Below are 24,383 nucleotides of genomic sequence, written 5' to 3' on the forward strand. Positions count from 1 at the left end.
ACCTTACCAGAGATAATTCCTGGTACCTCTGCAGAAACCAAACTGACAACTCTGGCATTACAATGACACTCTTAGGGGGACTATCGTGACTAGAGGGAATATATTCCTGGAAAGGGGAGCGAGAAATTTCAGGGGAGAGAGATACTGCATTCATAACTGCAGCGAAACGGTAATGAGAAGAAGCATTAGAGTGCAACATTAGGATGACGATTTTCCGTGTTTGTGATAAATGAGGAGATGCTATGAATGCTCATTAGGAGTTGTATGCCCTTCACACAGACCAACCCAGTTCACTCTCTCTCTCTCCCTCCCCCCCTTCTTTCCCTCTTGCTCTGTCTGTCTGACTCTCTCTCCCTCACTCCCTCTCTTTCTCTCCCTCCCTCCTCTTGCTCCACTCATTCTTTTCGTCCACATTTTCCTGTGTTCCTTTGTAAGTCAGGCCCCGGCCCGTGCAGAGTCCTGGGCCCTGCAAATTAAATGAAAGTCCCAGTGCCTGCTTGCCGGCCTGCCTCAGGGGGAGGGACAAATGTAGGCTACATTCTTATTGAATTTTTTGTAAAGCGCTCAGGAACAAGATCCACATCATTACTAAAGCCAAAAGAGTCATAACGCTAGATTTATCAGTGATTTTTCACTCTTCCTTGTCCGTTATCCAACAGAATGGACAAATAGATAAAACATTCCTTCTCCCTCCTTTCTGCTCTCTTCCTCCTTCCTATGCCCTACTCTTTCTCTGCTCTCCTTCCCTTCTCTCCTCCTCTTTTCAACTCTGCTTCCCTCGTCATCTTGTCTCCTCTACCACTCTCTTCTCATATCCTCTCTGCTGATAAGAAGCTGCTGACTCTCCAGACTTGAGCTTCAGTCTTGTCCTGTTTCTCTCTTCTTACCTTTCACACTGCCTCACGCCTCACCTCATGCCTTGCCTCCCCTCCCCTGACGTTTGTTTAACTACATTCCCAAGTGCCATTCATCTCTCAAATTAAGCGGGTGAAAGTGCGCTCGCTTGCTCACTTCAGCCGTCTCTAAATAATCATGAATGATTATCCCGTCTCCCTCAGCCAAGCTTACGGTTGCTACTGTTCACGCTTTTAGTAACTTTATTAGAGAAAGAAGTAGAAAGACAAAAAGAAAAGAAAAGTTAAGTTCCAACAACCTAAATGTCAAGGAAGTGTTTCGTCTTCATTCAGTGACTTTATAGAAACTCATGAAACTGAGGGGGAATGTTAACTCAGATTCATCCTCTCCACTTCTTTCAATGAAACCAAGGAGTGATGAGGGTCAATTGCTCTGGGTCAATTTAACAGTTTCCAGTTTGAATCCATCTAAGTCCAAGCTCATGGAATTGCTTCCTGGACGATGGGGTCCATACATCCTATTCCAGCTCTAATCTCCAATGTCATTGGACTGATTTCAATCCAATACGACTCCCAGTCCACATATAAAGGGGGTGGGGGTTGTAAATCTCATTGAGATGGATTCATTAGTAATGGCCTGACCCCCTAGCATCAGGAAAAAATACATTCCCAGCAGAGTGCTGGAGATGAGGTTGGAAGTCATGATTCATGATAGTGTGAGGGTTCAGGAGCATGTTGACCATGATCCATTTCACCTTGTGGGTCGTTCCACCAATTCAATTCGGTGTAACGTGGTAAAAAAAAAACTTTTGATTTCACCTAATTTCAACATTCTGTCATAAAGAGCACATGTTCAACTTCATAAAAAACGAATTTTGCTATCTCAAGAGGTTAAATAACAAAATGCCTATTGAGTGCTAAATAAAGTAACAGAGTTGACTGTAACAGGGGTGATGATTTCATGTTGGAATGGAAGCGTGTTGTGTGCAACAGGGAGTGGCAGTTGAATGCAAGCTTAACATTTATTTTATTGTTAAAACATTTCTAGCCATGCCTATCTATGGGTAACAGGGTTGACGTTTTATGCTCGACCCGCTCAGTTTTCCACCACAAAACACCAGAAATTGTCCAAAAAGAGTAGAACCAGCTCACCTGGTTTTACACTATGATTTGACAATTAGATGTTTAATGTTTCTTTTGAAATAAAACAAACACTTTAAAAGGAATCGTTTCACCATAATAAAACAAGAGTTCAGTTCACGTAATAGGGTTGACCTTAAAATGAGGCAAAGACAAATCAAATCACATTGTATTTGTCACATGCACCGAATACAACAGGTGTAGTAGACCTTACCGTGAAATGCTTACTTACAAGCCCTTAACAAACAATGCAGAGTTTTTTTTTTAAAAGTAAGTGAGAGTCAATGTGCGGTGGTACAGGTTAGTCGAGGTAATTGAGGTAAAGAGCGAGTAGCAGCAGTGTAAAAAAGTGCGCTCAACGCAAATATTCCCGGGTAGCCATTTGATTAACTGTTTAGCAGTCTTATGGCTTGGGGGTAAAAGCTGTTAATTAGCCTTTTGGACCTAGACTTTGCGCTCCGGTAACGCTTGCCATGCGGTAGCAGAGAGAACAGTCTTTGACTTGCTGGCTGGAGTCTTTGACAATGTTTAGGGCCATCTTCTGAAACCGCCTGGTATAGAGGTTTCATACTTATTTTTCTCTGCTCCTCTGGGGATGTAGAGGTGAATCCAGGCCCTGCAGTGCCTGGCTCCACTCCTACTCCCCAGGCGCTCTCTTTTGATGACTTCTGTAACCGTAATAACCTTGGTTTCATGCATGTTAACATTAGAAGCCTCCTCCCTAAGTTTGTTTTATTCACTGCTTTAGCACACTCTGCCAACCCGGATGTCCCAGCTGTGTCTGAATCTTGGCTTAGGAAGTCCACCAAAAACTCTGAAATCTTCATCCCTAACTACAACGTTTTCAGACAAGATAGAACGACCAAAGGGGGCGGTGTTGCAATCTACTGCAGAGATAGCCTGCAGAGTTCTGTCCTGCTATCCAGGTCTGTACCCAAACAATTTGAACTTCTACTTTTAAAAATCCACCTCTCCAAAAACAAGTCTCTCACCGTTGCCGCCTGCTATAGACCCCCCCTCGGCCCATAGCTGTGCTCTGGACACCATATGTGAACTGATTGCCCCCCATCTATCTTCAGAGCTCGTGCTACTAGGTGACCTAAACTGGGACATGCTTAACACCCCAGCCATCCTACAATCCAAGCTTGATGCCCTCAATCTCACACAAATTATTAATGAACCCACCAGGTACAACCCCAAAGCCGCAAACACTGGCACCCTCATAGATATCATCCTAACCAACGTGCCCTCTAAATACACCTCTGCTGTTTTCAACAAAGATCTCAGCGATCACTGCCTCATTGCCTGCACCCGTAATGGGTCAGCAGTCAAACGACCTCCACTCATCACTGTCAAACGCTCCCTGAAACATTTCAACGAGCAAGCCTTTGTAATCGACCTGGCCCTGGTATCCTGGAAGGATATTGACCTCATCCCGTCAGTAGAGGATGCCTGGTTATTTTTTTTAAATGCCTTCCTCACCATCTTAAATAAGCATGCCCCTTTCAAGAAATGTAGAACCAGGAACAGATATAGCCCTTGGTTCTCCCCAGACCTGACTGCCCTTAACCAACACAAAAATATCCTGTGGCGTTCTGCATTAGCATCGAACTGCCCCCGCGATATGCAACTTTTCAGGGAAGTTAGAAACCAATACACACAGGCAGTTAGAAACGCCAAGGCTAGCTTTTTCAAACAGAAATTTGCTTCCTGCAACTCAAACTCTAAAAAGTTCTGGGACATTGTAAAGTCCATGGAGAATAAAAACACCTCCTCCCAACTGCCCACTGCACTGAGGATAGGAAACTCTGTCACCACCGATAAGCCCACTATAATTGATAATTTCAATAAGCATTTTTCTACGGCTGGCCATGCTTTCCACCTAACTACCCCTACTGCATTCAACAGCACTGCACCCACCACAGCTACTCGCCCAAGCCTCCCCATTTCTCCTTCTCCCAAATCCATTCAGCTGATGTTCTGAAAGAGCTGCAAAATCTGGACCCCTACAAATCAGCTGGGCTTGACAATCTGGACCCTTTCTTTCTAAAATTATCTGCCGAAATTATTGCAACCCCTATTACTAGCCTGTTCAACCTCTCTTTCGTGTCGTCTGAGATTCCCATAGATTGGAAAGCAGCTGCTGTCATCCCCCTCTTCAAAGGAGGTGACACTCTTGACCCAAATTGCTACAGACCTATATCCATCCTACCCTGCCTTTCTAAGGTCTTCGAAAGCCAAGTCAACAAACATATTACCGACCATTTCGAATCCCACCGCACCCTCTCCGCTATGCAATCTGGTTTCAGAGCTGGTCATGGGTGCACCTCAGCCACGCTCAAGGTCCTAAACGACATCGTAACCGCCATCGATAAGAAACAATACTGTGCTGCCGTATTCATTGACCTGGCCAAAGCTTTTGACTCTGTTAATCACCACATCCTCATCGGCAGACTCAGTAGCCTTGGTTTCTCAAACGATTGCGTCGCCTGGTTCACCAACTACTTCTCTGACAGAGTTCAGTGTGTCAAATCGGAGGGCCTGCTGTCCGGACCTCTGGCAGTCTCTATGGGGGTACCACAGGGTTCAATTCTTGGGCCAACTCTTTTCTCTGTATACATCAATGATGTCGCTCTTGCTGCTGGTGAATCGCTGATCCACCTCTACGCAGACGACACCATTCTGTACACTTCTGGCCCTTCTTTGGACACTGTGTTAACAACCCTCCAGACGAGCTTCAATGCCATTCAACTCTCCTTCCGTGGTCTCCAACTGCTCCTAAACACAAGTAAAACTAAATGCATGCTCTTCAACCGATCGCTGCCTGCACCCGCCCGCCTGTCCAGCATCACTTCTCTGGACGGTTCTAACTTAGAATTTGTGGACAACAACAAATACCTAGGTGTCTGGTTAGACTGTAAACTCTCCTTCCAGACTCACATCAATCATCTCCAATCCAAAGTGAAATCTCGAATTGGCTTCCTATTTCGCAACAAAGCATCCTTCACTCATGCTGCCAAACATACCCTCGTAAAACTGACCATCCTACCAATCCTCGACTTCGGCGATGTCATTTACAAAATAGCCTCCAATACCCTACTCAACAAGCTGGATGCAGTCTATCACAGTGCCATCCGTTTTGTCACCAAAGCCCCATATACTACCCACCACTGCGACCTGTACGCTCTCGTTGGCTGGCCTTCGCTTCATAATCGTCGCCAAACACATTGGCTCCAGGTCATCTACAAGACCCTGCTAGGTAAAGTCCCCCCTTATCTCCGCTCACTGGTCACCATAGCAGCACCCACCTGTAGCACGCGCTCCAGCAGGTATATCTCTCTGGTCACCCCTAAAGCCAACTCCTCCTTTGGTCGTCTCTCCTTCCAGTTCTCTGCTGCCAATGACTGGAACGAACTACAAAAATCTCTGAAACTGGAAACACTTATCTCCCTCACTAGCTTTAAGCACCAGCTATCAGAGCAGCTCCCAGATCACTGCACCTGTACATAGCCCATCTATAATTTAGCCCAAACTACTACCTCTTCCCCTACTGTATTTATTTATTTTATTTATTTTGCTCCTTTGCACCATATTATTTATATTTTAACTTTGAACTTTCTTCAAACTACAAATCTACCATTCCAGTGTTTTACTTGCTATACTTTATTTACTTTGCCACCATGGCCTTTTTTGCCTTTACCTCCCTTATCTCACATCATTTGCTCACATTGTATATAGTCTTGTTTTTTTCCTACTGCATCATTGATTGTATGTTGTTTTACTCCATGTGTAACTCTGTGTTTTTGTATGTTGTCGAACTGCTTTGCTTTATCTTGGCCAGGTCGCAATTGTAAATGAGAACTTGTTCTCAACTTGCCTACCTGGTTAAATAAAGGTGAAATAAATAAATAAATAAAAAGGTCCTGGATGGCAGGAAGCTTGGCCCCAGTGTTGTACTGGGCCGTACGCATGACCCTCTGTAGTGAGGATCTGAGGACCCATGCTGAGGGGGAATAGGTGTTGTCGCGTACTCTTCACGACTGTCCTGGTGTGTTTGTACAACGATAGTTTGTTGTTGATGTGGGCATCAAGGAACTTGAAGCTCTCGACCCGCTCCACTACAGCCCTGTCGAAATGAATCACTAAATCACATTAAATAAATAATAATAATAATCTTCAGAAATGTTATTGTCAAGCAACAGAATAACTAGGGTTTTACAATGATGGTGAAAACTTGGAGAAATGTTGGGATTAAATGGTTTAAAAATGTCCCAGAAATCAGAGAGTGCACAGAGGGACATGTGAAAATGCTGAATTTGATGTCTTTATTCATGTAAAAAAAATTGATATATTGAATTCTCCATGTGGTCTATATTAAAGTGCACTTCATTTAATATAACAGGCTTTTAAAATTCAATATTGGTGCGCAATTTCTATTTAAAATATAAAAGGGAAGCAAAAGGACTCTTTTCGTGGAACAACACTTGTATTAACACTACAGCTATGCAGCTATTGTAACTTTATGACAGTTGCTAGGAAACCATTCCCACTTAATGAAGCATACATAGACAAACAGTTGGATAGATAAACTGAAATAAAATATGACATATGTCACAGTGTTATTTAGTACTGCAAAAACAACACTACACTGACCCACAAATCCCCCTCCTCCGAATTGTCCAAAAGACTCCACACTTCAGCTATATCTATATTTCATTCCCAAACTCAGCCCTGGAGCTACAAAAGAGATTTCACTTGGCATCCAGCAAAGCAGTTAAAAAGCTAAAAAGGCCACATGAGATGTTTTTCTTCTCTGTGTGAAACAGTATTCAGACTAGCAGCAGTCTGGGGGAATCATGGCTGCCTCTGTCTCTGCTTTATCAACGGCCCCCATCTTCAAACACACACTGATCACAGTAAGATGAGTGTGTGAGGGTTGAAGTGTGTGAAGAGAGGTAGTGGTTTTTATTTCCCCCAGCAAGGGCTTGCTGTCAAGGAACAGCACTTAATCTGTGGTAGCACGGAGGGGGGGCTGAGGTCATGTTGGCCTGAGTGGAGTGTGAGGTAGACACAGACATATGCTGACACACATAACTCATACACATGCACACACACACACACACACACACACACACACACACACACACACACACACACACACACACACACACACACACACACACACACACACACACACACACACACACATGCACTCACGCACACACACCCTGGGGATGCCACTCCTTCGATTTCAGGATAACCCCTTTTGGATTGCAGTTTGTTTTACTGCCTGTGTCAAGTGCTCTTTCATATTACTCATCAGCAGTTACCGTAAGGTTAGAGTGGAGGGTAACAACAGTGTTCCTTACTGCAGTGCCACAGAGATACAACCCATTCTGCACACTCCTATTCAATATAGAACTAGAGTTATGTCTAAGGTTAGGGAGCACTGCCAGATCGTGACTGTCATCTTTCAGAGTGAAGAGTGTACAGTGCAGGCGTGGGTGACCGCAGCACTGCCAGAACAGAATAGGAAGGGGATTTATGAGGGTTTGTGGTTTGGGTAGCTGTGGCTGTGGCTGCATTTCAAATGGGCAGGCTGGGCAACCACAAGTCGTCCTTGGGAGAAGGAAGAAGGGAGAAGGGAGAAGGGAGGAAGGAACAGACAGGAGTTCACTGACTCCAGAGCAGATTTAAATATAGAGATATTTGTAGAGATATTTGCTGACTTGTATCAGAAAAGATTGTCAAACTGTAGCCTATAAGAAGAAAATACAGCACTATCATTGCTACACTTTATTTTCAATACGTGTACGGTTGCTCTTCCATTTGGCTGACAAACTATTCCTAATCCCTTCTACAGTTATAATTCAGACAGCATCTCTGGCTGATGATGCACTTGATAGTGTGATTGGAATGGAATGACAGTGAGCGTGCTGCTGCACCTGCAGATGAAGTTTAGCACCTTGCGTACGTCAGAACCTAGCATGACTAGATTCCAGATACTTCCAACTCTACCTTAGTCTCCTCACTTCAACCTCATTGGCTGCTGGATCAGTGTTAGTCATCACTGTAGAATTTCTGTAAGCTCCCAAAACATGCTTTGAAGTATTTCCTATGCTTTTGTCGATTTTTATTAATGTTTGATTGCTACCGTCTAGGTTTATGTTTTATGGGATAACCAGTATAAATAAAGGATAAAAAGTGGAATGAGTTAAATCTACACCAAAATCCACAACATACTGTGAAAAATTGCTGTTACATTGATTACAATAGTGATACAGTATTATACAGTATACAGTACATCCAGTCCTAGTCATCTGCTGTACAGTATGAAGGCTGGGAGGGGGACTAATCTGAACCTTGGGGAGTGGTGGATCTCATAAATGCTGTTATATCTTTCATCTCCAGATGATTGACAAAACGGAGCGGGACTGGAAGACACGGTGAGTGGAAAAACCTGTGATTCATCACATTTGATCTATGTTCACTCTTCTCGTCTTCTCCTCTCCTCTACTTATCCCCATCTCCACTCTCCTCAGGGCACTTCAGATGAATGAAAAGCGAGGGAGAAGACAAGGCGAGGAAAATGGGCAGAACGCTTCTCTCTCTCTCCTCCTCCTCCTTCGCTCCCCTTTGCTTTTCATTCATCTTGAGAAGCCTAGTGTGAATTAGCATGTGCTAGCAGCATTAGCTAGGCAGAGGCAGATGTGAACCTCTCTCCACACAGCCAGATTTTGGAGCATCAAATTGAGTGAAATCAAGACTTTTATCTTCTTTAATTATGTAAATCATATGCCACAGATATTTATTGTCAAGACAGAGGGGAGCGATGTTATTTATTTATTCGTATCTCTTTCAGCAATATGAGAAGAGTCTTCACCAGTAGACAGCAGTGTTTCAAAGACCACAATATTCTATTGAGAAAACATACACACTTCATCAACCTGACTATAAATGGACAATACCACTTTCCCCCCTATCTACTCCCACCTTTTTACATGACCTCACGTACACTATCTTACTTAACTTACTGTATAGGTTCAATTGTCAATAGCAATCCCATTCCTTCTTCACCCCATTAAATCTAGTATATCCATCTAGGATAAAATATCTATGTATTTGGGTGTATGGGAAATCCTTGTGTGTGGTGAAAATAGGTATGTGTGGAGAAAAATGTATATACAGTTTATGAGGGTAAGGGATGGAAATGAGGCTTTGTTCAAATTTATAAAACGGGTTGTTTGGATCCTGGATGCTGATTGGTTGATAGAGAGGAGTTATAGCACCACAATCCCTGTATTCAGGTAATACCTGTTAACAGTTCCATTAGATTTATCAATGTGCATCCACTGTCCCACAGCCCAGCCAATTTATCAACTTAATCTTCCCTGGAAAAAAGTGTCTAGACAATATTTCCACATGCTAATAGGCTAGCATTTGGTTTGCAACAGTTGGGGTTTGTCTAAACCTTCCTGTTTGCCTCTCTGACCTGTGGAACAATGTTGCAGTTTTTTGTTGTTTGCGATCTTCACCGTGCCATGCACATGAATGTGATGAGACTGACCGCTTCTCTGAGCAAGGACAATTCATTTATCAGGATTATTATAATGGATATATGGCAATAGAAACAAAGGCACATTTCAGCTGCTTGATGTGATTGTGTGTTAGCTAGCAAAGTAGAAGTAGCTAGCCTACATAGCTACATGCCAATGATTTGTTTAGTATAGCAACCATTGCAAATAGAATGGATAGCAATTTCAGAAACTCAGAACTAACGACTGGCTTTTGTGGGGACTATTTAGTATGGTGGAAGGATGAAATAAAACTAATTTACACAATATAATAAAGTTTTTAATGAAAACATGTCGTTAATCTTTTTTAATATGTTGGCAACCATTTTATAAAAGCAATAAGGCCCTCGAACCTGGGAATTATTGAGAATAACACCCTCCTAAGGTCTGTTTCCCCGGCCCTTGGCTTCACTTCGGGCCTAAGAACAGCCCTAGCAGGGAGTTATTCACACGATAATTCCTGGGTTCTCATGCCTTATTGCTTAAGTAAAACAGTGTCCAAGGACAATGTTGTGGGTCAATGGCAATGAAAAACGTCAAGAGGTTTATGGCAATGTATTTTGTGGAGGTAAAGAAGGATATAAACAGAATGTGGGATGCTCATAAGAATTTTTCCCACATGGAACATGATTCTGCAGGTCAGTCTTTCAGAGCTCTGATGTTGGTGTTAAAATTCTCCTACATATCACGCTGCTTCAGGCAGTATTCCCTTCAACCCTCGACAACACACAAAATAAGTTGACAGTGTTATTAAACCCTGACCCAGCCAAGGGTATACACCATACAGCCTATAGGAGACCAGAGGGGATTTCAAATCATGGTTCGGTTTCAAAAGGTTGTAGTAAATCCACGCACTGCTCAGTTAATGCCAAACCAGCCCGAAGGTGATGCAAATTAAGAGAGTCAAGGCTTCTCACGGCACGCGGAGGGAGGTAATTGGGATGATTGTGTTCGACAGTACAGATTAGCCTGTCACGCTACTTCACCTTTCCTCTGCCACCCCCCCTTCCTGTACCCCCGTAAACAACACAGAGAACTCTGATTGAAAGCTATCAAACTAAATCTCCACGCCGCTAGTTATATATTACTACAGCAACAAATATCGTTAGCCTGCCTGCCTGCCACCATTGCTGGAGGCTAGGAGGTGATAGAATACTTTGTGTGCTGTCGGGAGAGGTTTAAACCACATAATTAGTACATTAGTACTCAGCTGCAAAAAGACTAGGTTCCTGAGTACATTGATAGAATTTGTATGTCTGCTTTGATGGCAGGTTTCAAACCTGTTATGAAAACAGCAAATGCGGGGGTAGTGGATGAAATAGAGCAGGATGCTTTGAAAGTGGAATCTTACTCCGCTCACTGCTCAGTCATGCGAGGGGTTAATACAGCCACAGTGAAAGTCACTAAAGGTGGTTTCAATGGCCAAGGTAAGACAAAGAAACGTGTCGAAAAAACATCAAAGCTTAAGGCGATAGATCCCTGTTTTAGATGTGGGGCCGTGGGTCATTGGAAGAATGAGTGTAGAGTGGTAATGGAGCCTACTGCACCCGGTGCATTCAGAGGGAATGCAGCAATGCAAGAGTTTTAGTATCTTTGACAAAAGAACAGCAGCAAACACCGTTAAAGGCTGCAGGACAGGAACATTTTAAATAGCGGTGTATGGCCTCAGTTCGATCAATAGTGGTTGATAGAGATGATGTTACAGTATATGTGAAGGGAGACGTCTCACACAACTTTTTAATAGATGCCTATGTCTTTGAACATAGGTCCAGTAACAATACACAGATCATATTACATAGATGGAAGTGGAGATGATTTTGGGGTTAGAAAATCCTTGCGAGAATCAAAGACAATGGAGTCTAAAAGGTAACAAGTTAGAATCGGAACAGAAAAATACTCCTTGTAAACTCTGAAAACCTTGGGGAGTTTCTAATCTCGTGAGACATTTTATTTAGTCTTATTCTGAAATAGATTTATAGAATTGACTAAAGGGTGGATGGGTCACGGGGAATTAGATGAGAGTTAATATTGGGAGAAGGTCACGAGAAATTAGAGTTGGGGTTACCAAACCTAAAATTACCTTTTTAAAATGTTGTAGTGCCGTGGTTATGGAAAATCATGAAGAGAGACCAGTCATTACGGGAGTGAATCGTTGGACTCGGTGGAGAGATAAATGTTGCCGTGTCTAAGGGTAGTACATGCTAAATGAAGGGCGTATAAACAATGAGGTGGATTAAAACTAACGATTAATGATTGGAGGGAGGACAGTGGATTTATCAGTATCGAGTTTGGTTTGTAATTAAAACGAGTTGCTGATTAAGATGAAGCATAGTGAAAGCTAACGAAATGTACACTTTCTCTTCAAGCAGAGGAGGGGGTGTCATTTTCTTTCTCTTTGGAAGGATTAGGCTGTAAAATGAGCTCCCATATAAGTAAGGCCTGGCCATGTGTGTGTTTTCACCATATGGTTTACCACATACACACCAGCACGCAAACACAATTTACTGATTATGAATATGGATTACTGTTTGAAATGTTTGAAATGGTTTCTGAAGGGCAGGGAAAGAAAGGGAAAGGAAATACTTAATGGTGGTGAGGCCTGATCAATCTTACTAGAAATAATGGACAATAGGATTTTTAAGTATAGTCTATTTTACTATTACGTTACGGGATACAATTATTTCCTTATGGAGTTATCAAGAGTTGTAATTCTAATTGGATGATAATAGCCTGAGTTGTTCATCTTTTAACAGGCAGTGTTATTATGTCGGTTAGTGTTTCTGTATTTGTTTTCATACAAATTTCACCAGATTGGGGATGTTGTATTGTTGGGATTTCTCCCGAGAGGTTAGCGACATAACTCCCTGATCCGGTATCTGCTGTGAGGTAGACAGCATGATAAGGGAGTATAGGACAATTTGGAAAATGTGTTCTGATAAGGGGGTATAGGACAATTTGGAAAATGTTTTCAACAGTGTGTGGTTACGCTACTTGGCATTAACGTTGGGAGAGTGGAATGGAATGTGACTGGGGATGGCTCATATATTCAGGAAGTTGATAATAGAGAATAGAGTCTGTAGGAAAAGGTACCACTCTATGTATATTGTTACAGGAGATAGCTCGTAGGAGAGGACAGCTAACTGCACAATATAGAATATAGAGACTAGTATGAGGTAAATTGAATGTCACACAGACCCAGATCATGGTGATAGTAGCAGCGATAGTGTTGTCATTTTAGACACTCTTGTCAACTTTCAATGAGGGGTTTGTCAAAGAAGGTATAATGCTTAAAAGGAAAGCCACAAATTCCGGCATACAGGAGGCCACATCAACGGAAGGGAAGTTTGCTGTAATAATATCATCACATCTCCTGAAGAGTGTGATTAAGGAACATATGTCTCAGAGTTTGTTAGGTTGGATGCTATTCCAACGCCACATAAAGAGGTAACTGGGAGACCGATGGGAGTACCGGGTGCTGTTATTCACGCCACAAATGAGCTGGGAGAGTCTATGTTGATCTATTGTCAGGAAATTACCCATGCGTTGCAGTGTGTATCTTCCTAGGTGAAAGAGGCCCACCGTAGACTCCCTCTGGATTGGCAAGCACACTCACTAGAGCCAGGAGACGAGCTGTGCTTGAAGGTCTATCAACCGGGTACCTTTCAGCCTAGGTGGACCAGACCCCATACTGTCCTACTAGTGACTGACACAGCAGTGAAGGTGTCGGGAAGGAAGGCCTGGATCCATGTGTCCCAGATGAAAGCTGCACCAACACCTACTGACTTGGGAGAGGCCGAGCAAGATGGAGAGGCTAGAGCAGGTTTTGATAGAGGAGGTGATGATGGAAAAGGAGTGTAAATCACACTGTAAAAAGGGCAGTAACGTGGGGCCTCTGGACATTTTTAGGTGGGGTAGTTTTTGTGGCGGCTGCTATAATCACTACCACTCCAAGGGGAGAAGATCAAATAACACTTTATATAGAGTGGATAGCTCGATACGAAGATACTCGGGTTCATTGGGAGAGGGTAACATCAAAAGTTGCGGAAGCCGTGAGGGTAACTAATCATAAGGGCACGGTGATATGGGTGGCTCCATTTGAAAATAGTGTCCTAGATGTAGGATGTTCTGATCGGGGATGGTTCTCTTACAAACAGGAATTTGGAAAGAATGCAATGGAACAGAGAGTTTGAGGAATGAAACCAGATTCTCGTCCCTCCCTCAACTTGGCATTGTGTGCGATAGACTCCAGTTGAAAGAACAGCAGTTAATAACCTTCAAGTTAGTGTGGGCAGAGGACAACACTTCTGAGAGTTCTACGACACAGGACGTCAAGCCAGGTCAAGCTACAGAAACGAAAGAAAGGAAATTATATCGGAGCAAGAGGTTTTACATACCTGTCACTCCGTATTACCCAACACCAACAGGAATGAAATGGTCGAGGAAGATTTTAGATAGTGAGAGACCGAGGACCTGGGGAGAAATAGATTGTTGGGGCAATCAGACCCTGGACGATATTACGCGAAGAGAGTATAATGACGAGATTGTCCTTATTGTTAAACGGTTTGAGGAAAGCGAGGGATATGAGCAGATGAAGGCTTATTTACAGGCTCGGTTAGGCCCTACTTTAGTTCATGAGACAAATATACACCGATGTTTGTGGCAGCACAGTGGGGGTAGTACAGGACATTCCTATGGAGTGTTGGTGTCGGATGTGGGGGTAACCCATGTAAGCCCTCTCCTTGGTGTCCCGAAAACCAAGGCCATAGTCTTTACAGGGACAGGATATAGAGGAATAAATGTGACAAGAGGCGGAGGGATGCCTCGCCTATAAATTAAGAAAAAGGGTGATAGACTCATTAGAGAATGATACCACTCCACTGTGTAGAGTTATACATGGCATAGTGCGTAGTGTGGGAAAGACAGTGGTCTGTGCAGAGTGGAAGGACTACTATGAGGATAAGCTCAACATGGAGGACTCAAGGAGGGTCTTCATAACCGTCGCTGAAATAGTTGTATCATTTCAGACTTTAATAGCCACATACGGAGATGAGGGTACAACAATTGAGAGGGTTGCCACAGATCCATGTATACAGGAAGCTGTATTCCCAGAGAAAAAGCTTGCAGTAGTGGTGGCAGCCCATCTGTTGCAGGGGACAATCAGGGAGCATGTGACCCAGAGATATGTAGAACTGGACACTCTCTCAACCCCACTGCTCTCTCCTCCATATCAAAGGGCAGATAATCCATTGACATACCTGACAGAGAACTGGGACCAAGACTCGGTAACAGGAATTTGTAGAGGGATTGCGGAAAAACAACCTTTAGGCCCTAAAACCTATGTCACACATAGGGTTTTCACATGGGGGTGGGGGATGGGTATGCCGTGGGATGAGAGATGTGATCCAGATGTGATCCAGATGGTAATTATTGCCCGCAAGTCCCTACTGTAGCACAACATAAAGAGGCAATAGATAAGCTGGTCAGGAAAACGTTGGGAGAGGACTGGGAAAAAGGCAGAGAATATCTCACAAACTCAATCATAGATCTAACAGTAAAGCCGGTGATGAAAGTTACTGACAGTGACAGAGTTAAAGCGGTAACAATACCTACGGCTGTTACATTGGGAGTAATAACAAAAGAGACTTTTAAGGTTGTGGAAGGTGCTGTAGGAACAGCATGGTATTGGACAATTGATCAAATAAGGTGGATGTTGGAATATGCGGCATGGGCAGTGTTGGCAGTTATGGGGGTAGCTCTGATGGCATTGTTAGGATTCCATATAGTAATAGCTTTGTTGCTGAAACGCATCTATAGTGCAGATTTGCCACAAGAGGAGGTGAAATTGATTCAGGCTACGGCTCACGTCTTTAGGGTAGCTTTAGGAGGTGAACGCAGTGAGGAGGACTTGGCTGAAAAACATCTCTTGTGATCCCTTGATGGAAGACTGAGAAAAAGCATAATGGGGATATTTAGAGCCCTACTTTTTGTGGACCTTAGCAGAAAAGCATATCAGTTGGCATAGTGTTCAGGGGTAGCAGGAGATTGTGTCGGTCGAGTTCCTCAAGCTGTGGTCAGAGATTTAGTTTATAAATGTATTTACATAGATGCTTATGATAATCAGGAGAATTTAGGATTGCTTTAACTAATGTTTTTTTTTGGGGGGGGGGGTTCCTAGTATTTTTTTCTCTCTATCTATCAAGTCTGTTTCTATCACACTCTCCGATCTGGAGAAAACCAAAGAAGAAGAAAGTCTACAGCAGGCAGTTGAATGATTGTTTAATGATATTAAACATTAAGAAGGGTTTATGGTTTAATAGGGGGGACTGATGGATCCTGTTAAAATGTAACATGTTTCAAGTTAAACTGTAGTTTGTTTGTATCCTGTTTAGTGAATGATTACTGTGAGTATTAATGGAGTTCAGGTCATGAAACTGTGTGTATGCTCATTTAGAAAGGTTGACCTAATCAGATAAGAGGAAATTGCCTAGGATCAGGATCAGGCTCAGAACAGAAGATGGACGGGGTGTGATTCTGACATCTGGCTAAACAAAGAGAGGACCATGGACATTCCACAGGGGAAAGGAGGGAAATTCATTGGGGTCATAAAATGTATAGCTGGGTAGGTGACGCCTACAAGGAAAGAGTATAAAATGTGTTGTGAGCTGGGGGTGCACTCAGCTGACTGTATCCTTGGTATTAAACACTTGAAACTTCTCGTGAGCTTTTGGTCTCAATTACTTAGAGTAAAGAAGTTGCAATAACATTTTTCTTTTTAACCGTGCTAAGGAAATATATGGTGTTGCTTAGCAGAGGGTGTGAACAGACTGTTGATGAGGTTTCTGAGAGCCAATGTTTGCGTTGAACTCCTAGGCCCATATCCACAAAGCTTCTCAGAGTAGGAGTGCTGATCTAAGATGTGTCCATATAATCTTATTTATTATGAACTAAAATCACTCCTACCCTGAGACGCTTTGTGGATACTGAACTAGCCTCTTTGCAGTGTCAACACTATCCTGCTTTTGCAATTGGGCATGTTGCAATTGCCTAGCTGAAGGTAGTGTGGATACTTTGTATCGATTGTTACCTGCAGTGAAGTTGTAGTTGGCTGAAAATCCAATTGCCTCCAGTTCGGCATCAGAAACAAATTTTATCCAGAGGTACCGTCCGCTGCTCCTGATGAAGGGAGGGATGGTCTGGCCACAGTAGCGCCCGATTATTGGGGAGAAGCCAAAGGGGCCGTCTCGCACCTCGATGTTGTCAAATTTACATTCCCATGAAGGCTCTATAGAATACCTCTCATCAAAGAAAAGATCGATACACAGCCTCGGAGGAGCTGGAGGGGACAAAGAGAGTAGATAACACAGATAAATATAATGCCCATACTGTGCAGCATATTACACAGCACAGTACATCTATAAGGCAAAACATGGAGAACATATGAAGTGCAATTAAACAGCGTGCAATTAAGATGAAGCTTTCTAATGGTAAATGGCCGTTGGGGGTTTACTAATTTTGAGTAATTTTGCAATGCAATTGAAATAGATACTCACTGTAAGTTGTCTTAAATGAATTAACTACTATGTGGCTTAGATGAGTGAACTACTAAGAAAATCTGAATCCTAGAATCCCTGTGTTTAATTAATTTATTGGTGAAGGACTTTCCAAGTATTCCAAGCAAATAAATCATACCGTTATGAATATAACTGTTCCCTGAAGGAGGGAACGAGGCATAATATACTATGGGGAGTCAACGACCAATTATACTCACCTGAAGAAAACTGAAATCACACCCAACGGGCCAATTGCCCGACCTCGGAAGTCCCGCCTTCCTGGCTATAACAATGGGACTCACATTCATTTTCTCAAATCAGTACCAATCTTCAGCAAGCCCAAAACCCTTGACGGCGCGGGGCCAAAATATGTTATACCTCGTTCCCTCTTTCAGGGAACAGTAGTTATATTCATAACTGTACGTTCCCTTTTCATTCCCTTTCACACTGGGTATAACATACTATGGGGACATACAATATCGCCCCAAGCCGGCTCAGAGGGTACCAAACCAGGATGCCCACGCTAACCCAAGCACACACAGGTTCCACCGGCTCCAAAAAGGGGTTACAGAAGCCACCTTTTCCCCTAATACTTAGCAGAGAAACCTGAACTGTCAGAGCCTTATGAGGACTCAACTGTCAGAGCCCGCCCTATATAGGGAACCAGAAACTGCTGCAACTTAGCTACGCGCACTAACACGCTGCCACAGCAGCCCAAGTCCATAGACCCCACGGTTCCAAGAAAAATACTTACCTTGCGAGCTTGAAATGTCACAACTGTTCTGCTGTTTTGAACCGCAACAGAACACCTGTGGTGACTTGTTAAAACGCACACGCACTCTGCAAAGCACCGACCAGAGTTGATGAACCAGGAAACCTACAGTAACCTGGTAACTGTGTACTCATGCACTGCCACGGCAGCCCAAGGCTCGAACCCACAGGGAACAGTGGTAACCACACAGGGAGCAGTTACATCCAAGCGATAAAACCTCACAAAGGTATGTGGGGAACGCCAACTGGTTGCAGCACAGATATCACCAATCGTCGTGCCCCTGAATAATACCAAAGAAGCCACCACACCCCTAGTGAAGTGAGCACGCACACCGGTAGGCAACTCTTATCCTATGCTGTCATATGCCAGGGAGATAGCCTCCACAATCCAATGAGAAAGACGCTGCTTCGAAAGTGCCCTACCATGAGCTGGATTAGCAAAATAGACAAAAAGCTGGTCACAAACACGGATATCCTTCATCCTATCCATATACCTGCGGAAAGTGCGAACCGGACACAAGCCATGCAACCTACGTTGTTCACGGGAAGCAAACAAAGGAGGTGAGAAAGGGAACAGCTCGAAAGCCAGGGACCTGTAAGACATAGGCATAACCTTGGGAGCAAAAACTGCATTAGGACATAACAAAACAGGGAGGGTGTACTGATAGCACACGGAGATCTCCAACGTGCTTGGCCGATGCCAAGGCCATGAGTAGGGCAGTCTAGTAGGAAAGAACCTTCAGGTGTACACCAATGGTTCAAACAGAGGCTCAGACAGAGCATCCAGGACCAAAGCCGCATCCCAGGCCATAGGCTTAGACACTTTCAGGATCCGCACCACCAAATGATGGGACCCCGATGTAGAGCCATCAATCCCTACATGACACGCCGAGATGGCTGCCATATAAACCTTCAATGTGGAAAAAGAAAGGTCCTTCTCAAAAAGCTCTTGCAGGAACATCTAAATGTCCACCAAAGAGCTCTGAAAAGAGGAAACTCCTTTAACCTGACTCCAACCGCGTGCCACTTAAAAGTATATTTCGTAGAGGGTGCACGTGCCAACTGTATAGTTGTAATCCTGTTTGAGGGTAAACTCCTAGCCATCAAATTCAACCTTTTAGGTGCCAAACCCACAGATCCTTTATCTGCGGTCATGCATGCCAACCTCTACCATGCGCCTGCGACAATAGACCCCAATGACACAGAACCATCCACGGGTCCCTGCCCAACAGGTAGATGATCTCCGAGAACCAGGGTTGTCTGGGCTACCAGGGAGCCACCAGAATCAACAACAGACTCTCCTGACGGACACTCCCCAACAGACAAAAATGCGTGTTTTCTCTCAATGCCTGAAGAACGTCCCTTCCGAACCGGTCCCATATCTGGGCAACCACCGAGAGGTGCAGTCTCCACTCTGTAGCGATAAGACCCCCTCTGGAAAGTAGATCTGCACCCACAGGTTTAGGAGAGTAAGAGAGAACGCATCTGTCGTGATCACCCTGCGGGACACTACCTGAACCATGAGAACCCCCTGCAACAGCAGTCGAGGGTCGCTCCAAGAAGTCAACGATGGCAGTGGCAAGATACATTTAGACGTGTAGCAATCACCCAGCGCTGAAACTGACACATCAACAGAAGAGGCACCACAGCTATCATAGAGGCCATCAGACCCAATAACCGCAGACACAAGCGAAAAGGCACTGAATGCCCAAGCTGAAACCGTGCCAGACAGAGATGGAATGTGACCCTCCTCTGTTGGGACAAAACCGCATGATTCAGAACCGAGTCCAGAATAAGACCCGGCAAAGTGTGAGCATTTTGAACTTGCAAACCTTGAGATGCTTGTTTAAAACACGCAACTCCAGGGTGGGATGCAATTTTCCATCGCTCTTGGGAACTAAGAAGTACCAGCTGTACCAACCGCTCTGTACTTCTGACATGGGGACCACCCGAATAGCCTGCTTTTGAAGGAGAGAGGAAATCTCCTCTCTCAAGACAGGTGCTCGGACTTTGGAAACTATTGACGTAATGACACCACGAAAGCAGGAGGCAGAGCGAACTGCAGAATATTCACCCTTGTCACTGTCCTCATCACGCATGGTGAAACTGCTCATGCCCGTGGAGCATGCTGCCAGTCTTCCATTCATTATCTCCTGAAGGGGCAGAGGGCCACCCTGAGGACTGGGATAAAAACATTTTTGTCATGCTTGTTTTCATATCCGCCACTCTTGAAAACTGTGCGTCAGAATGTGAAACGTGCGTCAGAAACCCTCCCTGAAAACACCTGGATGACACCGCTCTCTTGATACTAGAGGTCGACCGACTATGATTTTTCAACGCCGATACCGATACCGATTATTGGAGGACCCAAAAAGCCGATACCGATTAATCGGTCGATTTTTATATATATATTTGTAATAATGACAATTACAACAATACTGAATGAACACTTATTTTAACTTAATATATTACATCAATAAAATCTATTTAGTCTCAAATAAATAATGAAACATGTTCAATTTGGTTTAAATAATGCAAAAACAAAGTGTTGGCGAAGAAAGGAAAAGTGCAATATGTGCCATGTAAAAAAGCTAACATTTAAGTTCCTTGCTCAGAACATATGAAAGCTGGTGGTTCCTTTTAACATGAGTCTTCGATATTCCCAGGTAAGAAGTTTTAGGTTGTAGCTTTTATAGGACTATTTCTCTCTATACCATTTGCATTTCATATACCTTTGACTATTGGATGTTCTAATAGGTACTTTAGTATGGCCAGCCTAATCTCGGGAGTTGATAGGCTTGAAGTCATAAACAGCGCAATGCTTGAAGAACAGCAAATAGCTGCTGGCAAATGCAGGAAAGTGCTGTTTGAATGAATGCTTACGAGCCTGCTGCTGCCTACCACCGCTCAGTCAGACTACTCTATCAAATCATGAACTTAATTGTAATATAATAACACACAGAAATACGAGCCTTAGGTCACTAATATGGTTAAATCCGGAAACTATCATTTCGAAAACAAAACGTTTATTCTTTCAGTGAAATATGGAACCATTCCGTATTTTATCTAACGGGTGGGTGGCATCCCTAACTCTAAATATTGCAGTTACATTGCACAACCTACAATGTTATGTCATAATTATGTACAATTCTGGCAAATTAATTACGGTCTTTGTCAGGAAGAAATGGTCTTCACACAGTTCGCAACGAGCTAGGCAGCCCAAACTGCTGCATATACCGACTCTGCTTGCACAGAACGCAAGAGAAGTGACACAATTTCCCTAAATTCATGTTAGCAGGCAATATTAACTAAATATGCAGGTTTAAAAATATATACTTGTGTATTGATTTTAAGTTAGGCATTGATGTTTATGGTTAGGTACACATTGGTGCAATGACAGTGCTTTTTTCACGAATGCGCTTGTTAAATCACCCGTTTGGCGAAGTAGGCTGTGATTCAATGATAAATTAACAGGCACCGCATCGATTATATGCAACGCTGGACAAGCTAGATAAACTAGTAATATCATCAACCATGTATACTTAACTAGTTATTATGTTAAGATTGATTGATTTTTATAAGATAAGTTTAATGCTAGCTAGCACCTTACCTTGGCACCTTGCTGCACTCGCATAACAGGTAGTCAGCCTGCCAGGCAGTCTCCTCGTGCAGTGCAATGTAATTGGACATAATCAGTGTCCAAAAATGCAGATTACCGATTGTTATGAAAACGTGAAATCGGCCCTAATTAATCGGCCATTCCGATAAATCGGTCGACCTCTACGTGATACCCCTGATCATGAGGAACCTTAGGTAGAGACAATGTATTATTGTGATACGGCTGTTCTGATACCCGACTCACACCAGGTTTGGGGACTTTGGCAACCAGTAACTTGCCCCCATTGACCAAGCCACTTGGGAGCATTACTGCCACAGTAGATACTTGAGAAGGAGGACCCTGAGAACATGCCCCCTGCCCCGGCCTACAGCTAGGGACGCCAGGTCTGCTTCTTCCACGCCACAGAAGAATCTGGTTTCACCCCGCTCTCCTTCAACTCAGCATGCCCAGAAAGGGCCTGGACCTTTTCTTTCACGCCTCAGGAACTGCCAAGCCGCTCGTGCGAATGATTTTAGTTCGAAAAGGACCTGTAGAGCTGCGTCCTGCTTTTGTTTCTTCTTGAAATGGGCCTGTCAGGACTCCATAGCCAAGCCAAACGACCTTGTTGGCAAAACTGTCTCATCCGCCTGTCCCTCTCAGCAATCCGGGACAATGTCAACCAGAGGTGGTGTTGAACCACAACTGTCGCCCCCTATACTTTTCCCCACAGCCACAATAGTACAGCAGGACAGAAGCAGCACAAAATCAGCCTTAGCACGGATTTCGTCAAGAAGCTCTGAAACTGGTTTCCCTGCCTCCACGGTCTTATTCAGCTCCTGCAGCAAATCGATATGATACATCTGCAGCATTGTGACTACATTCAATGATCGGGATGCCACAACCTCAGGCTGGTACACTTTGTCCAGCTGATCCACCGAGAACCGGCAATGTTTACTTGGAAGCACAATGCTAGGATTAGCACCCTTGTTAACCTCTGGAGCTAAGTAACTCACCAGGTTTCCATGCATCAGTGGTGTGCAAACGAGCCCCACCTCCTCCATACCCTCTACATTCATGAACTCGCCATAACCTAGCTTTCCTGGCTGAATGAGATGAATCACAGGTCGCCTTTAGCTCACTGGCAAAATCTTTAAACAGGGGTAGGCTACGCTTCCCAGCTGCAGGGATAGGAGGTAAATACCTTCCCCCAAACCTGGAGGAACACCGCTGTGGGGTAGAAGACGGCCAATCAACCCCCAGCTGATCTGCCGCCCTACGACACAGCTTCATCCAAGGCGCATTAACTACCAATGGTTCACTCTCCCTGCTGAATCCAAAGCCAGGGCTTTAGGCTGCTCCAGACTGATGTTGTCCCATTCACACTCTGAAAACCCTCCAGAGCAATCTAGGGATAGAGTATCATCCCAGGAATCCGGACTCTGAACGCTGCCAGAGAAACCGGAATGAGCCTCACTCTGGGATGACACCCTTATCAACTCCGACCACCGCTGCTGCTCTCTCCCGGCCTCAGACAACCCCATTCCCGAGGTCGCTTCACCGGAAGACCCTTTGCCAACAGCCGGAGACACAGGTCCCACAAACCGGTCTGACTCAAAGCCTCCTGAGTGTGTTTCCACCCAAGGCAAATAGGACAGCACCCGTGAGTATCTTTCATTTTCCCAAGGGCACGGTCAGAGGTTCAAACTTGGATGGTTAGCATTTTTTTTACTTACTCTTACCACTGGCCATCTTACTCATGCAAGGAAGCACTGGCTATACAAGCAAAGCAGAAAGTAGTGTGTTTTAAGCAAACATAAATCCTACCCAAGCAAGGAAGCATTAACTACACAAGTAGAGCAGATAGTGGTTAGCTTTTAGCAAACTCAAAAACCGGTACCAAGACCCAAAACTCGCAACATCTAGGGGGACGAGTACTCTCTCCCCACTAACAGACGGTTTAGTCAAATCTCATAGTTTGTAAATTGCATGACACGTTCTTCCTTCAGGCGAGCTGAAGAGCGAAGAATTTAGGAAATTAATGCAAGCTCCGGTGTTATAGCTAGGAAGGTGGGGCTTCTGAGGGTAGGCTAGGCATCTATTGGCCAGTTTTCTTCAGGTGAATATGATTGGTCGTTGACTCCCCATAGTATGTTATACTGAGTGACCGACTGAAAGGGAACCTTATATTTCTATCTTAATTATCAGTAGGCTATTGGTAATGTCCAGTGGCCTCGATCGACAATGATCTCACAAGCTTACATTCGGTCAGGTCTGGATGGTGGGTCGGGCTAAAAGTCTGGCCCATCATACACATTTCATCTATAAATCCAGTTCAAACCATAACCCAGATGATACTGTTGCAGCTAGTATGGTTCCTCCAGTCCAGTAATAGTCTCTCTGTAGAGATGATCTTTCATGTATTCATTTAGTTAATATCATTAGGGCCGTAACCTAATCTCCTCCACTGATTAATCAAATATCAACCTCCCAGAACGTAAATTAAAACGACTGAGATTGCAACTTGTTGTCTGATTTCATTACCATCATCAGACAAACATCAGCAGCACAGCAACTAAACTGGCCAATCCCATCAATTATTACTGTGAACACATATCTCAATATCTGGTCCAGATTTCACTCTGTAACATGAAGAGATACATCCATTCACAGAGCAAATTGAGCTCATCCATATTCACTGAAGCCTGAACTCAAGTAGACAGCGAGGAGTTAAATAGACAGATGGCTTTAATTTCTCACCTGGATCTACGATTATAAAGATGTGAGGACACTATCATATGTTACATGCTGTAAGATCAAGGTTGCTGAAACAGTATTTAAGAGTCTGTATTCCTTATTCATGGTGGTCTATTGAAACATTCCTTAATTGTTTGAAGAA

At 43.8% G+C, this 24,383-nt stretch overlaps 1 protein-coding gene across 2 annotated transcripts in view; it reads right to left on the bottom strand.

Moving 5' to 3' along the window:
* The window catches only part of neto1l (neuropilin (NRP) and tolloid (TLL)-like 1, like), a 188,912-nt gene that overhangs the window by 161,601 nt on the left and 2,928 nt on the right, over positions 1–24,383 (bottom strand). For both annotated transcript variants that reach the window (XM_014157199.3, XM_014157198.3), the window contains exon 4: positions 16,653–16,901. In XM_014157199.3, the coding sequence (XP_014012674.1) occupies positions 16,653–16,901 (249 nt within the window). The remainder of the gene's footprint in view (positions 1–16,652; positions 16,902–24,383) is intronic.

The sequence above is a fragment of the Salmo salar genome, chromosome 19 (assembly GCF_965601325.2).
Source record: "Salmo salar chromosome 19, fSalSal1, whole genome shotgun sequence".
Taxonomy (NCBI): Eukaryota; Metazoa; Chordata; class Actinopteri; order Salmoniformes; family Salmonidae; genus Salmo; species Salmo salar.